This window comes from Semicossyphus pulcher, unplaced genomic scaffold (genome assembly GCF_022749685.1).
Source record: "Semicossyphus pulcher isolate SPU_LCO1_2020_fin unplaced genomic scaffold, fSemPul1.0.p SCAF_22, whole genome shotgun sequence".
NCBI classification, from domain to species: Eukaryota; Metazoa; Chordata; class Actinopteri; order Labriformes; family Labridae; genus Semicossyphus; species Semicossyphus pulcher.
This window is the reverse complement of record NW_027211696.1, coordinates 15,565,654-15,579,238: the sequence shown is the minus strand read 5'-3', so window position 1 is coordinate 15,579,238 and position 13,585 is coordinate 15,565,654. Positions and strand designations below refer to the sequence as shown.

At 44.0% G+C, this 13,585-nt stretch overlaps 1 protein-coding gene across 5 annotated transcripts in view; it reads right to left on the bottom strand.

The window, feature by feature from the left end:
• Positions 1-564: 564 nt before the first annotated feature.
• dab2ipb (DAB2 interacting protein b) overlaps positions 565-13,585 on the bottom strand; it is a 125,432-nt gene continuing 112,411 nt past the window's right edge. For 4 of the 5 annotated variants that reach the window (XM_069673041.1, XM_069673042.1, XM_069673045.1 and 1 more), the window contains 4 exons: positions 11,854-11,991; positions 4,644-4,846; positions 3,170-3,257; positions 565-958 (listed from right to left, as the gene is read on the bottom strand). In XM_069673041.1, the coding sequence (XP_069529142.1) occupies positions 791-958; positions 3,170-3,257; positions 4,644-4,846; positions 11,854-11,991 (597 nt within the window). In that variant the 3' untranslated portion in view covers positions 565-790. The remainder of the gene's footprint in view (positions 959-3,169; positions 3,258-4,643; positions 4,847-11,853; positions 11,992-13,585) is intronic. The other variant, XM_069673043.1, reaches the window with a different exon arrangement.

Below are 13,585 nucleotides of genomic sequence, written 5' to 3'. Positions count from 1 at the left end.
TTTTATTTTTTGCAGAAATAGGGGATTAAGTCGAGGTGTGTTCCTTTCTTAAGGCGTTTCATGTACCAATACCTTCTCACAAAGTGCACTACATAAGTATGGAGGGGGGTCCGCGGGATGCTTAGGAACACACCCGAAGGACATAAAGATTGTTTTGGACTAAAAATATCTTTTTTTTTTAGCTCCTATTTGGTTCTTAATAAACAATGACTTTCAAATAAAGCACTACAAAGTAATCCTCTCAGGACAGCTAAAGTGATAATCCTCGGTGCGTGTTATTGTTTTTAAGTGGGTCCACTTGGTCGTCAAGAGGGAGGATAAAGAGAGAGAGAGAGAGAGAGAGGAGGAGAGGAGGGGTGGCTAGTAGACCGTGTGTGGCGGTCGTCGCTGTGTGTGTAGTGGTTTGTCCCAGGCGTCTGCAGGGTCTCGAAATGTCCCAGCGACTGCTTACATCCACTGGCAAAGTGTTTGATGGACAGTTTCATATGTACAGGCTCCGCCCCCGCCTCCCCTGGCCGTCACCCTCGTAATGAAAGCCGTCTGGTGACCTCTTGGTGATCCGTCCGTCACGCTGCAGTCCCGCCTCTTCTGGCTTTAGAGCGATGTCCTTACTCTGACATTGGTGTCCAAAAAGTGGAAAACTTCCAAAACGTCTGCTGTTTCAAAAACACTCGCACTCCATCGCAGTCTTTCAAAACCGGGGCATGCTTACCATGCATGCATGTATGTAGACGTCCTCTCCTGTGATTACTGTACACACGCAGGCACTCAAACGCTCGCTGCAGTCCGTCTAACAATTGCTGCTGTTCCTGAACTCTCCGTTCTCAGTGATCTGCAGTTTGCTGGGGTTGGTGGGGGAGATGCCGTTGCGGGTCTGCATGCTGTATCGCTCCTTCAGCTGGGTCAGGGCGCTCATCAGGCGGGCGTTGGCGGCGTCCAGCGATGCTATGCGCTTCTCCTGCACACACGCATGAATACAGTTAGAGAAAGATATTAACAAAACATGCATTTATATTTACGTTATCGGCTTAACCACTTCTGTCATGTGTTGGCAAATACAGGAGGATCAATTTGACATAAAGTGATATAATTGGGGATGTTTCTCTGCACACTGACTTGCACAAAGCTGCTGTTAGTTTGAAAATATTCTTCAAAATTGTAAATGTAAAAGTTTTCAAACCAAAGTACTGCTGGAAAAACCTGTAGGGACGAGAGCAGAGAGCTCCTGCACACTGTTCTTTTACTTCCAAACTTTTTTATATAATAAAATGTTTTATATCGTAGAAAAAAAAGACAGAAAAAAGACGGCTCCTGCCTTAGGAAATTTGCTCCTACGCACCTTTGTACAGAAAAGTTTAGGTGTGCCTCAACAGTCAAAATGTGTTGGAAAAAGTTGTAGAACTTCTGTACAAACTGGCAGGCTCGGGGAGTAACCGGGTAATCGGGGAGTTACGGATTACAGGTTAGATTACAGGTACATTTATTAAAATTGGGGATAACTAGCAGGACTACAATTTTAATATGAAGATGATATAACACCAAAGATGCTCTGTAACATCTAGCGTCTCATTTCTAAGCTGTCCGTCTGACCATCTTTATACGATGAACCTGCGCGTGCACGTTACGACACTTCACCACTCCTCAAAGTTGTCTGCAGGTTGCCGTTGCCTGTGGTGAAAATGATGCTTTCACTGGGGGGACACTTCACCATCATTTTGTCTTCAAAGGAGAAAATGGGAGCAACATCGCAGCACAGTGTGAAAACGCTGTCATTATTCGAGGACTCGACATCTAATTTGAAGAAACATTTACAGGTAAGACGGACCGCTAACGTTAGCTGCACAGAATTCCAGTTAAAATGTTAGCTAACCTGTCGCCTTCAACTACTACCACTGAACAATAGTTTGTGACTGTGGTGATGCTGCGGCCAGCGGCCAGCGGCCAGGATAGTGAGGGTGAAAACACAAGCTCCAGACCAGAATGGCAGTTTACTTGAAGTTTGAGTGCGAAGTCGTGTGAACAGCAGACTTAACAAAGTGCATTTAAAGGCGCGTAGTTACAGCTATTAACTTAAAACTCAAGTATTGAAATGTCTTTTCTCTTGTCTTTATTTGGAGATTTAGTGTTGTCAAGTAATCCTGAAAATGATCAGTTACTTTAAAATTGTGATACTTGGAGTAGGTAACTGATCACATTTTTTAACAGGTAATTAGTAACTGTATCGGAATGCATTTTTAAAGTAACCCTCCCAACCCTGCAAACTGGCATGCTGCATGTCTCAACCTACGTTTTCCTGGCTGCTTTGCAACACATTTAAATTCCTTCAGAGGAAGGAGTTAGAATTCTTCTACATTTCTGTCAGCTTCTAAGAGAAAATTATACATACAAGAATATGGGTGTCGATTTGTGCAGAACTTTAAATCCTGGTTCTTGCACGAGGCTCACCGTGTGTACCGTGGGCTGAGCCACAGAACGAGCGCCTCTCCCTGTCTTTATAATGAGCTTCTTATTTCCATTCTCTCCGCCTGTTTACTGAGGGAGACAACTTATTGCTTTACTGTGGTGCGTTTGTTTGCAGATGCAAAGTCTTATTAGTTTAAGAGTGACGGCGATTAATCACCGGAGCATGTCCACGCCTGGGTTTGTGTAAATGTCACGGCAGAGTACTTTTTGTTTCCCCTGACACTCGAGTTGCACTTTGTTGTGTGTTTGCGTGCATCTTATTTCCATCCAAGGTGTTTAATCCTTCATGCTAACCCTCCTCTGCTCCGTTTGTACTTATCTTTTCAACCATCAACATCGAGACTTCAATGCAGCAGCGCCTCTAAAGCAACTCTTTCTCTTCGTCTGAGAGGGATTTCAAACACACTTTTATATGAATAAGAGCCCCATGGATTATAGAAGAGCTGCATGTTGACAGGAACCAGATCAGAAATGTGGAGATGTATGTTTTATAAGAGAGACGGAGAGTGGGAGGCAGCTGAGGAGTTCTGCTCAACCATTCAAGCTTGTCAACGCCAGAGCTGAGACAGATATGAATTAAACATGGCCGTGTATTTCAGTGACCCTTTGTTTCCTCGAGCAGAGGACACAAGTGGCGGCACATACAAATTGAAACACACAGACTGAGTTTAGCTACAGAACCATATGCCAGTCAGATCGAACTGACCTGTGCGTCGATGATCTTCTGCTTGGAGTCCACCACCGCCTGCATGTCTGAGTGGTCCTTCTTCAGCTCCTCTTCCACCGACATTAACCTGGAGAAAGGACAGAACGGATACATTTCAACCACAGGCCAGATAAATAACGGACGCAGCCAGCGTTACGTCAGCCATGGCTTTATCGACCGCATTTTTGAAGCCTTAAGTTTTCAGCATGTTGGCTTTCTGGAGCCACAAGTGAACATATTTGGAGCAGCAGTTGCACCAGCACGGACTGGGTAACTTAAAATAACTCCTCTCATCCCTCGCCCTGGGGTTAAAACAATAGATCAGACTATTTGGAAGGCTGTAAGTACAAAAAACGCACAGCAAGCTGTATTATTTGTCCAGTGGCTTGAATTAGCTAAGCTGACAGCTTGCAGACAGCTAGCAGAATTTAAAAGGAGATTTTTAAAAGGAAAGTTCACGTCTTCTACTTCCTGTCGCCACACTCAACCTCACGCCGTGTGCGCTGCAGGTGTAGCCTCTTAAAGTAAACGCACGGCGGCAAGTCCGCTCCGTGAGCGGGCCATTTATGTAGCCACAGCGTTAACCAGCACCGGAACGAGGTGCCGCTGTTAACGGGAATACTACGGAGCGTCTGCCTCGATCATACTCCCAACATGATCGGCAGCAGCTTTAGGACCCGATCAGACAGAACGTGTTTTAGCAGTCTTTGTTTTCAATGAGAGGGACACTTTTTGCACGCTGCTTTTGCGTTTCAGAGCGCCTCGTGTTTTTCGAGGAAACTCTCTGAGCACCTCGAGTTGGAAAAACTTCAACTCAAAGCAGAAAAGCGCCCGACGTCATGGGCGTTTTTTCTCATTGTCCAATCGGATGAAAGGAGAGTCGGGCCTTCTGTCAGTTTACTTTAGGTTAATGACAGCTAATGATTCGGTGGTTGCCTTAACAACAGTTTTTTATCCGTAGGCTTCAACCAAAAAGGCAGTGCGGTGCGTTTTACAGCCTGCAAAACGTGCTCTGTCTGATCGGGCCTTTATGGAGTCAAATCCCTGTCATACAGCGTTGCATGCTTGTTTACAGGCAGGTGACACACAGACTCTGCTGCACAGCGGTCAGGTCTCTGTGGGCTCTGATGAAGAGCTGCACTAGTCAGACCGACTTTCCCTGTAGATCAGTTGTGGAAAACGAGGAACTGGTGAGTTTTCGTTTTGCCCAGAGCAACATGAAAGGAGCAGCTTGACGGGTTTCACTCAATTATAGCACTATCGCAGAACTTGCGATGTGAATATTGCACATGCGCACAAAGAGATGTTTTGTTTCTAGGCTGTCGTGAAGTAGAGCAGCTTTATATAGAGCTTAATCTGGATCGACTCGCTTCTGGAGTCAGCCTCAAGTGGCCACTCGTGGAACTGCAGTTTTTGACACTTCCACGTTGGCTTCTTTTCGCAGCCCCGTTTAAATTCTCCCTCCTCCTCCTACCTGCTGATGATGCCCTTCATCTGGAGGTCCTTGTCGTCCTGCTGTCTGCGCAGACGCTCCTCCGACTCCTCCAGCCGGGCCTGGTACTCCATCAGCACCTTCTGGGCCTGCTCGTCCTGACCCTTCAGGCGAGCCTCGTACTCCTCCAGCTTCTGCACGGACGCCCGCAGCTTCTCCTGCAGCACGGCGATCTCCTGCTGGTACTGAACAAAGACGCACAGAGAGATGAAGAGCTTCTCATCATCGCTGTCATCATCATCGACCCCGTCAGGGTCTCCGTGCTCATTACCATAAATGAGGAGAACAAAAAAAAGTCTCTCAATCAGGCCTGGGATTATATTCTGTACTTCCTGAGTATCATTTCTGTCTAGAGGAGAGAGAAACAGCCTCTTTCAGGGAATCACACGCTTCATTTACAAGCCATTTCCATTATTGCACTTTCATACTAGACCTGTATAACTGCCCTGCAAAACCTTCATCACAAATCTTTGTGCCATTTAATTAAAATATTATTTTCATTTCCAATCAAACACTCCGATGGACGCGGAGAAGCTTTCAGCAAAACTAGCAAAGCTTTCATTGCAGGAATAAATCAAACACGGTGTCATATTCTGCCGTTTGGCTCTGAAACCAATGACCTGTTGAGAGGTGAAACCGGCACGAAAAAATAAAAAGAGAAAGAAAAGAACGTTTAGGATGAAGCAGGACAAAGAGGAGGTGAGGAGGGAGGCATGCAGCCAGTGAAGTGGGAGACTTGTCTCTGAGATAAGCCCTGAAAATCTCTCCCTGACCTCTCGCTGGACCTCAGAGAGGCTGTTTAAAGACTTTTGTTCAGGTGAGGGGGGGGGGAATTGAGGCAATCAAATCTCTTCTGGAAAGAAAAACACATTTCTTCAAACTCTGGCGGACACAGTGGCTGGTCAGCGTGTCGCTGGAGGACGTGTCGGGGTGAAGGACAGACGAGGAAACAGCCGTTCTAGCAGCTCTGTGAGGCTGCGCAGATTTATGTAACATGCTTACTATGTTAGCATGCTGAATTTTATCAGCTACAGTGTTTGACATGTTCAACTTTCTAGTCTAGAGTGTTAGCATGCTTGTATTAGCTAATTATTACTAGCGTCCTTACTGGAGGGATCTTTTAAATGTTACATTTTCTTCTCATTCTTTGCATTTTGAATGTTTTTGAAGTTTCAAAAATAGATTCAATCACAGTTTTCGCTCACACAACAAAGATACTCAACACTGAGCGCTGATAGCTCCATAAATTGCGCATCATTAGCATCCGCTATCTGCTCCGTCTCTGGGTCTGATTAACAAAGCAAATTGCACTGATGATATTCAAGCGCAAACACGCCCATGAAGTTTCACAGATCTGTTCAGTTTGCTTTTGTTTTGCGTCTGATTGTGGAGAGGAGCTGTCTGCACCTCCACTCTCGGCTACGCTCTCAGCTGAGCGCACACTGGCGGATCTCAACCCCATGCACAGGTCGATGATGAGCAGGGAGAGGAGGGGGCAGCTCTTTTAACAGTTTACTGTAAAGTCCAGACTCGACAGGTGTTCACTAGTCTAACTGTTCGAACAGAGCTTCATTTTTTTAAACGAGCACGCAACATATAATAATCCCCATCATGCGTAATGGCACCAAAATGTGCCCGTGTGCCGGGGTTGAGCCTCGCACAGGCCCAATATATTATCAACAGACTGTTTTTACAGACAAACACATTTTTTTGATCACACAAGAGGTGGAAGTGTCGTTAGATCGGTGTGAACTCAGAGCGTGACAGCCCTTATAACACTGCGCCGCAGTTACCACCAGCTCTTATACTTTCACTCTAACTGCGCGGTGCTGTTAGCGCTGAATTAGGTGCTTTTTGCCACGAGGCTCATTTACATAGAAAGAGGCCAGGTCTTTTTGTGTCATTTGCACAAGTTGAGCAGGCGCAATAGCTGTTCCGTCCTTTAGCCCTTTAATTTGATTACATTTATTTTGTTAAATTTACAACTTTACAGAACTTTACGTTTATAACAATTCATCCTCAAACGGACACGAATATCTCCACCTAATTTCCTGGCAATACTTTGAATATTGTTGACATAAAATTCGTTTAGGCTAGTTTTGCTGGAGTTTTGCGAGGACGAAAACGTAACCAAAATGAACTGTTAACCTGTGTATAACATGTAACACGACCCAGCTCGTTGTCCAGCTGATTATGAACCCTGTGAAAGACAAACTATCAGCGCCCCCTGAATGATCACACTCATTTACACGCAGCGCGGCCTCCACCGGGATCATCTATCTTCCCTTGTCACCTTCTACATATTCTCCCACGTCACTCTCCTGCCCACTGCGGGGACATTTTCCCCATCAGCCCCCTCTCTCCTCCCAGGAGGAACAGTGACCTCAAATAGATTATTCTTATCGGCCCCTCTGCTCCTCTCTCCGTCTCTAATATCCCTCTGCTCTTGTCACCGGATCCCCTGAGAATGAGTGACATGTACTGTATCTGTCGCTGCCTTTGTCCTGCCAGTCTGCTGCACAATACATCCACTCTGTTCCCCTGATGTCTTTCCTTAAGCCACTGAACCAACATCCTGCCCTATGGTAGAAATATTTTTGACAAGAGTTTATAGCTGTAGACGTAATGAGATATTTCTTTATCGTTTAGCTGCTGCATTGAAACCTGAGCATCTTAGCCTAGCATTAGCGTGTTCGTTTAGCTATGGGGGCTGCATATCGGATGCCTTTGCATAAATAACCTTTCAGAAATTCAACTGTAGTCGCTGACACACAGATAAAGTTGGAACTTCAATCTTCAGCGGTCATTGGCAGTAACTAGGGATGATTTTCAATATTCATTAATTTATAAAAAATCTAAAAAAATGTATGCGACTATTATCTGCTGTATCGCGTCTGAGAGCTGTTTGCTGAGGGAGACAACTTATTGCTTTACTGTGACGCGTTTGTTTGCAGATGCAAAACTTATTAGTTTAAGAGTGACGGCGATTAATCACCGAGGCATGTCCACGTCTGGGTTTGTGTAAATGTCAGAGTGAAGCAGAGTACTTTTTGTTTCCCCCGGTGTGTTGTAAAATCACTTTGACATTCATCTCCAAAGATGCACAGTTGCACTTTGTTGTTTGCATGCATCTTATTTCCATACAAGAAACGGTATCCAAAGACGAAGTGTTTAATCTTTAATGTGATCAGTTTTAACCACACAAGCCTCCTCTGCTCACTTTATACTGCTCTTTTAAGCGGCATTAAATAACAGAAGAAGGAAGCGGCGCTGTGGGATTCGGAACCGGAGAGACGCAGAGACTCCAGGTGAAACTAGCTTATCATAAGTCATTTAAATGGGGCAGTTACTTGAGTAATGGTGGAACAGTATTTTTGCTCTCTTTGCCCGTCTCTATCCTGCATCTCCATCCCACTTTTCAGGCCTTCGAGTCGAGGCAGACAGCTGCTGAACATGAGTCTGGTTCTGCTCAAGGTTTCCACTGCTGCCAATTGTTGCTAAGTGCAGCTCATGGTGGATTCATGTTGGGTCTCTCTCTACATAACATAACAAAGAGTTCGTTCTAGATCTGCTCTTTCCGTAAAGTGTCTTGAGATAACTTGGCGCTATATAAATACAATTTGATCCCTAGCAGCAACTGTCCATTTACTGTACAAATAACAGTCTTTGTCCTTATTGTTCTTTGATTATGTTCATTACAAATTCACCTGAATATATAATTAACACATCCGAATATTGTTCACACAAAATGAGATGAAAGAGAGAATTAAAAATATTGCACATCAGTGAGTAAATAGTTGTATTTTGAGGCGCACAAACAACTCTGTCATTGAACTATATAAAAATCACACAATATTATGAGCAGGTGCATCAATGAAATCCCCTAGTTGGCCTTTTCATTAACAGAGCAGTTCGCCCCTGGAAAAAGCCGCTGTCAGTCAAAGCTGCTGTTCTCTGTAATCGATAGAAGCGATAATATTTGAAATTGGCGCCATAGCTGTGGAGAAAGTTGTACAAACAGCTTGTGGTTTCGCCCATTCTACATTCCTACAACACCCAGCATGCATTGCGCCCCTCCCTCTGAAAGGAATGACCCAGCGAGAGACGCTGGAGTGAAATACTATCGTTTCGCGACGGCTCAGAGCGGAACAGAATCTGAAATACGACGAGAATATACCGGTGGATCATCTAAAAAATCTTCGGGCTGAAAATCGGCGAGCTGGCCCTTTAATCGTATTTTCTATCATACTAATGCCACTAGCTGTCTGTTTATTCCCCTTTGATTTATTTTCTGTATTTTACAATGTTTATGGTCGTATTTGACATGTTTTTGTTCCTTGTGCAGTTTGCAATGTAAAACATTTTAAATTTTGTATGAAAAGTCGGCAAACTAGTTTCACATGACAGGTGCATTGGAGAGGAAAAAAATCTGTCAATATTGCCCAACTTGCTCGCAACGTTGTGGTGCTTGACCTTCATCTGGTTTCGCCTGATGGAGGGATGAGGGAGTTTACTTGATGATCCCTAACGACGCTATTATTGATTCTCTACTTTACATCAAGTTATAAATGCACGGCACAAAATGTTCAACCTTCCTGACTTTTACATATGCACTGCAATCAAACCCTCGCTCTCACACATTCAGTGGTGTGGAAAATTAAATTTCAAACAGCATTTATTTTTTAGATTAAAAACATGCTAATACTATTATGTTTTTATCGCACTTACTTGTGTTCATCTATATGAACAAATGACTTGATTTATTGTAATTTCTTTTCCCTGCCCTGGTGTCTGCTCCTCCTAACAAACCAGATGCATGGCCTCATTTGTTATACATCACTGACTATATACAGTATATGTAAATGGGTGTGGGAGCTTACAGCGGCTCCTGCAGGGCCTCTGCTGTGTGGACCATTAGCTGCAGCCTGTGTCTGAGCTGCTGTTTTCCATCCTTCTCTTGTTGCCGCTCGGCTATTTTAAGGTGTCTGTGGCTTCTTTGTTAAGACTGAAGTTATTGCCTTCTTTGGTCGCTCTCCCTGCTCGGGCTGCTGGCTTCCATAAAGTGTGAGCTATGTTAGGATGACAGGTTTGGATTCATTATGGATGGAAGAAGGAGGGGGAAAAAAAAAAAACAGGGGAGAGAAAAAGTGGCATCCAATCAAAGCATGCAAGCGAAGCTGAGGGTGAATGGTTGTAAAGGGTGCTGAGAAGAGAAGCAGGAACGTAGGCAGAGGAAGCAGCAACAAGGCCTCTCTCTGTCTCTAACTCTCACATAGAAGCAAGCGCACACAAGCTGCAGCACGTCTGTGTGGATGTACTGCATGTGCATACACACACATACACACGCACCTGCTTTAGGGTGTTAAATTCATTCCAAAGACGGTTAGAAGGAGGAGGGACAGGAAGGTTACAACTGCTATTCAAACTTTTTGAAGGCTGAGTCTCGCTGCAAACTACATGTCTGCAAGTTCTCCTTCATTTTTATGCAAGAAGTTTTTCACTTCTTGTCTTTGGGTTTTGGCTCAGAGTTCAATATTGAAGATGTTATAATAGGTTAGGGATGGATGTTAAATAATGTCATTAAAGGATCGTAGGATAGTTTATAATCATAACAATGCATTTTGTAGTCAATGGCACACAAATAAGGAAATCAACGTGACAACAGACGGTCATTTTGCAGTTTTAAGCATGCGAACTGGACATTTGATCAATTTGAGCCAACATTTTTTTACTGTGTGAGTTACAACATCATCAATCTTTAGATCTTGTTTGTTTTAACATCATCATTTATTGAATGAAGACTTCCAGTCCTTGGACGCCTTGTATTTAAGAGGGAAACGAGCTAATGCTAATGCTAAGCTCACTCGTTTGTTTATTTTGGGGAGGAGGAGACCTTTGCGTATAATTCGACTCCTGTTATAAACCTTGTGAGCGATGAACTCCTAGCCTAAAAGAACTAATCATAAGCTGCAGATTAGCTTGCAGCCCATACTGAAGAGCGTCAAACACTAGCTGTGTCCCAATTCAGGGGCTGCATCCTTCAGGGGACGTATTTGAAGGCAGATTGTGTCACAATGGCGAGTCAAAAGGCTGTGCTATTTCGAAGGCTCCTTCAGATGCGGCCGACAAATGCTTCGTCCTTTTTCCGGGCCCAACGTATCCCAAGATTCATTGCGTGCTAATTCAAACGTGATGGTTGACTCTAAAGTGGAGGAATACATTTTTAAATGTAAAAGTTTTTGGTTTCAACTTAATCAAATAGCTCAAATTATCTTTTAAATAATAGGCTAAGTTAGTTGCTAGTTAACCGACTAGCTACCCGTTGCTAGGCAACAGGAGCCGCGTTTGGTGACGCAAGGTGACACAAACAGGGAATCCTCGAGGCTATGAATGACTCATCCTTCATAGGCCGCGTCCTTCGAAGGATGCAGCCCCCGAATTGAGACACAGCTACTGATTTTTAAAATGATGAAGTTTATTTTGTGCTTTTATTGTTCTAAATATCTTCACTTTAAAAAAAAGTAGCCTTGAAAATGTGTGAAAGACAACTTCAGCGAGTAGATTGTATTTCATTATCACAGTGGCGGTATTATCAAGTACTGATAAATATAGAAATCATATTTTTACAATATTCAGCAGCTACGTTGGTAATAAAAATAATCCTTGTTGAGCTGATATTTAATACTCGCACCTGCTGACAACCAGGCTGATATTCTTGTCTGCTATATTAAAACTCTTTTGACTGTAATAACTTTTATCTACCATTATTACTGCTGTTGCTATGACTCTGTTGCACCTGATAGCTACAAATGAGCTCACTGCTGGCTGTGTAAGAAGTGCTGCCAAAAGAAGAGGTATTACGGGGTCAAATGCAGAGCGCGATTAATGCACAATACATCCTATTTACCTCAATTTAATCTTAAAAATGCACATAATATGACTTTAAGTGGCGATGAGGGAATGTGTAAGTAACCTCCGGCTTAGAGGAAAGGCGAGGGCGGAGTGGGAATAAATACAGCAGATAATTAAGTGTCAGAAGGGTGTTTTAAGAAGGGAGGTGAATGTGGGAGCTAATGAGAGGTAAAGAGAGGAGGGGGTGTTAAGTGGGAGTGTCAGGGCTGAAGGTTGAGGTGGTTTGTGAAAGGGGAGGGGGGTTGATAAAGGTCAAAGGTTGGATGAGGAGGAAGGTTACCTTCTCCACCTGAGTCAGATCCTCTCTGTTTCTCAGTGACTCGGGCTCCATCCCCTCATGGTCTAAAAACTGCACATTCATATTCAAAAGCCAGGCTGCTGTGCGGTCCAGCGCACTGGGGTTCACTGGGGAGGGGGCCTAGTGAAACCAACACAACACAACACACACACACAAACGCACACACATGAGCTGAGTGCAAGTGACAGGGAGGAGGGGAGGGGGAAGGGGAAGGGGGGGGCAGGTTGCAATAACAGCACAGAAACAACAGAAATAAGCTTGAAATGCACCAACTCATCTGGACTGAAAGCAGCAGGTGGAATGGATACGCACGCCTGTGTTCAAGCTCACACAATCACCGGAGCACACACTTCAAAGCACCGACTTAAACATGTGTGTGTGCGTGAGTGTGTGTGCATCTACAAGCTGCAAAGAACGCACAAACTGTAAGATTAAATGAGTGGAACTGAAATCAGCCCGAAGGAGGAAGCTAGCATAAAAGATGTATGTGCGTTTCCATCTGCCAGTTATCCGATGGACAGATGAGCAGAGAGGGCGGCTGTGGGCTGTTTCAGCACATGAGAGGAAACCGTAGGATGTTTTCATAGTCCAACACACTCATTTGCATCAAGGGCTTTTGAAAATCTGAATTTGAACATCTGCAAGTGGATAAAATCGAATAAAAGAAGAAGAGAAGTGTCAGCCCACGGGTAAAATGTATCCGAACTTTGGTGTGTTGTTCGCTTTAGTATCCTCATAGCAGACTCATGAGGCTGATATAAATGTTGCATGTTTGAACGTAAGCTAGACCACCAAAGTTAGTGCAGTTCATCCTGATGGTTCATCCAGTGTAGACTATTCCAGAGAGGAGAACAAGGCGATATGGTTAATATGCAGTTGCCATCCCTTTCAGGCAGTCATCGAGATGATTTGACGAACATTGACCAGCGTTAAATTACAGCCTACAGTCCCGACCTGGCAGTAATGAACTCACCAGCGGAGGCAAATCAACCATGTTTCTTAAAAAACTGTCTAAATTCTCCTAGCACACTCTAACATTAGCCACCATCAGAAACCCATGGGGCTAAACTTGTTTTGTGTTTTGCTAAAATGCTAAAGCCTAAACATTTGTCCAAAATTAGCTAGTATTAGCTTAAATTAGCCACAATCAGAAACTTGTGGGGGCTAGACTTACTTTGTGTTTAGCTTAAAAGCTAAAGACCTAAAAATGTGTCCAAAATTCGCTATTACTAGCTTAAATTAGCCACCATAAGAAACTTGTGGGGGCTAAAGAGAGGAGAACAAGGCGATATGGTTAATATGCAGTTGCCCTCCCTTTCAGCCAGTCATCAAGATGATTAGGCGACCATTGACCAGTGTTTAATTACAGCCTACAGTCCCGACCTGGCAGTAATATACTCACCAGCGGAGGCATTGTGCTGATTTTAAATTAAAAACCTCCCACTGTGACCAAACACACTGACACACATACTGTATCGATACAATAACCCAGATATGCATCGGTTTGTATCCGTGAGGCCCGTTTCCTCATGTGTGAGCACATATATCGCTAGCTAATAAGATGCTAATTATACCTCCACCACCCTCATTCTCAGCCCATTAAACTGGACCAGTAAAACAGTGGTGAAGTGATGAGCTGCCTGTATGCAAATTACTGTTATTAAACGCACAATGACTGTAGTTCATTAGGGCACAATGTGCAGCGTCTGTGCTG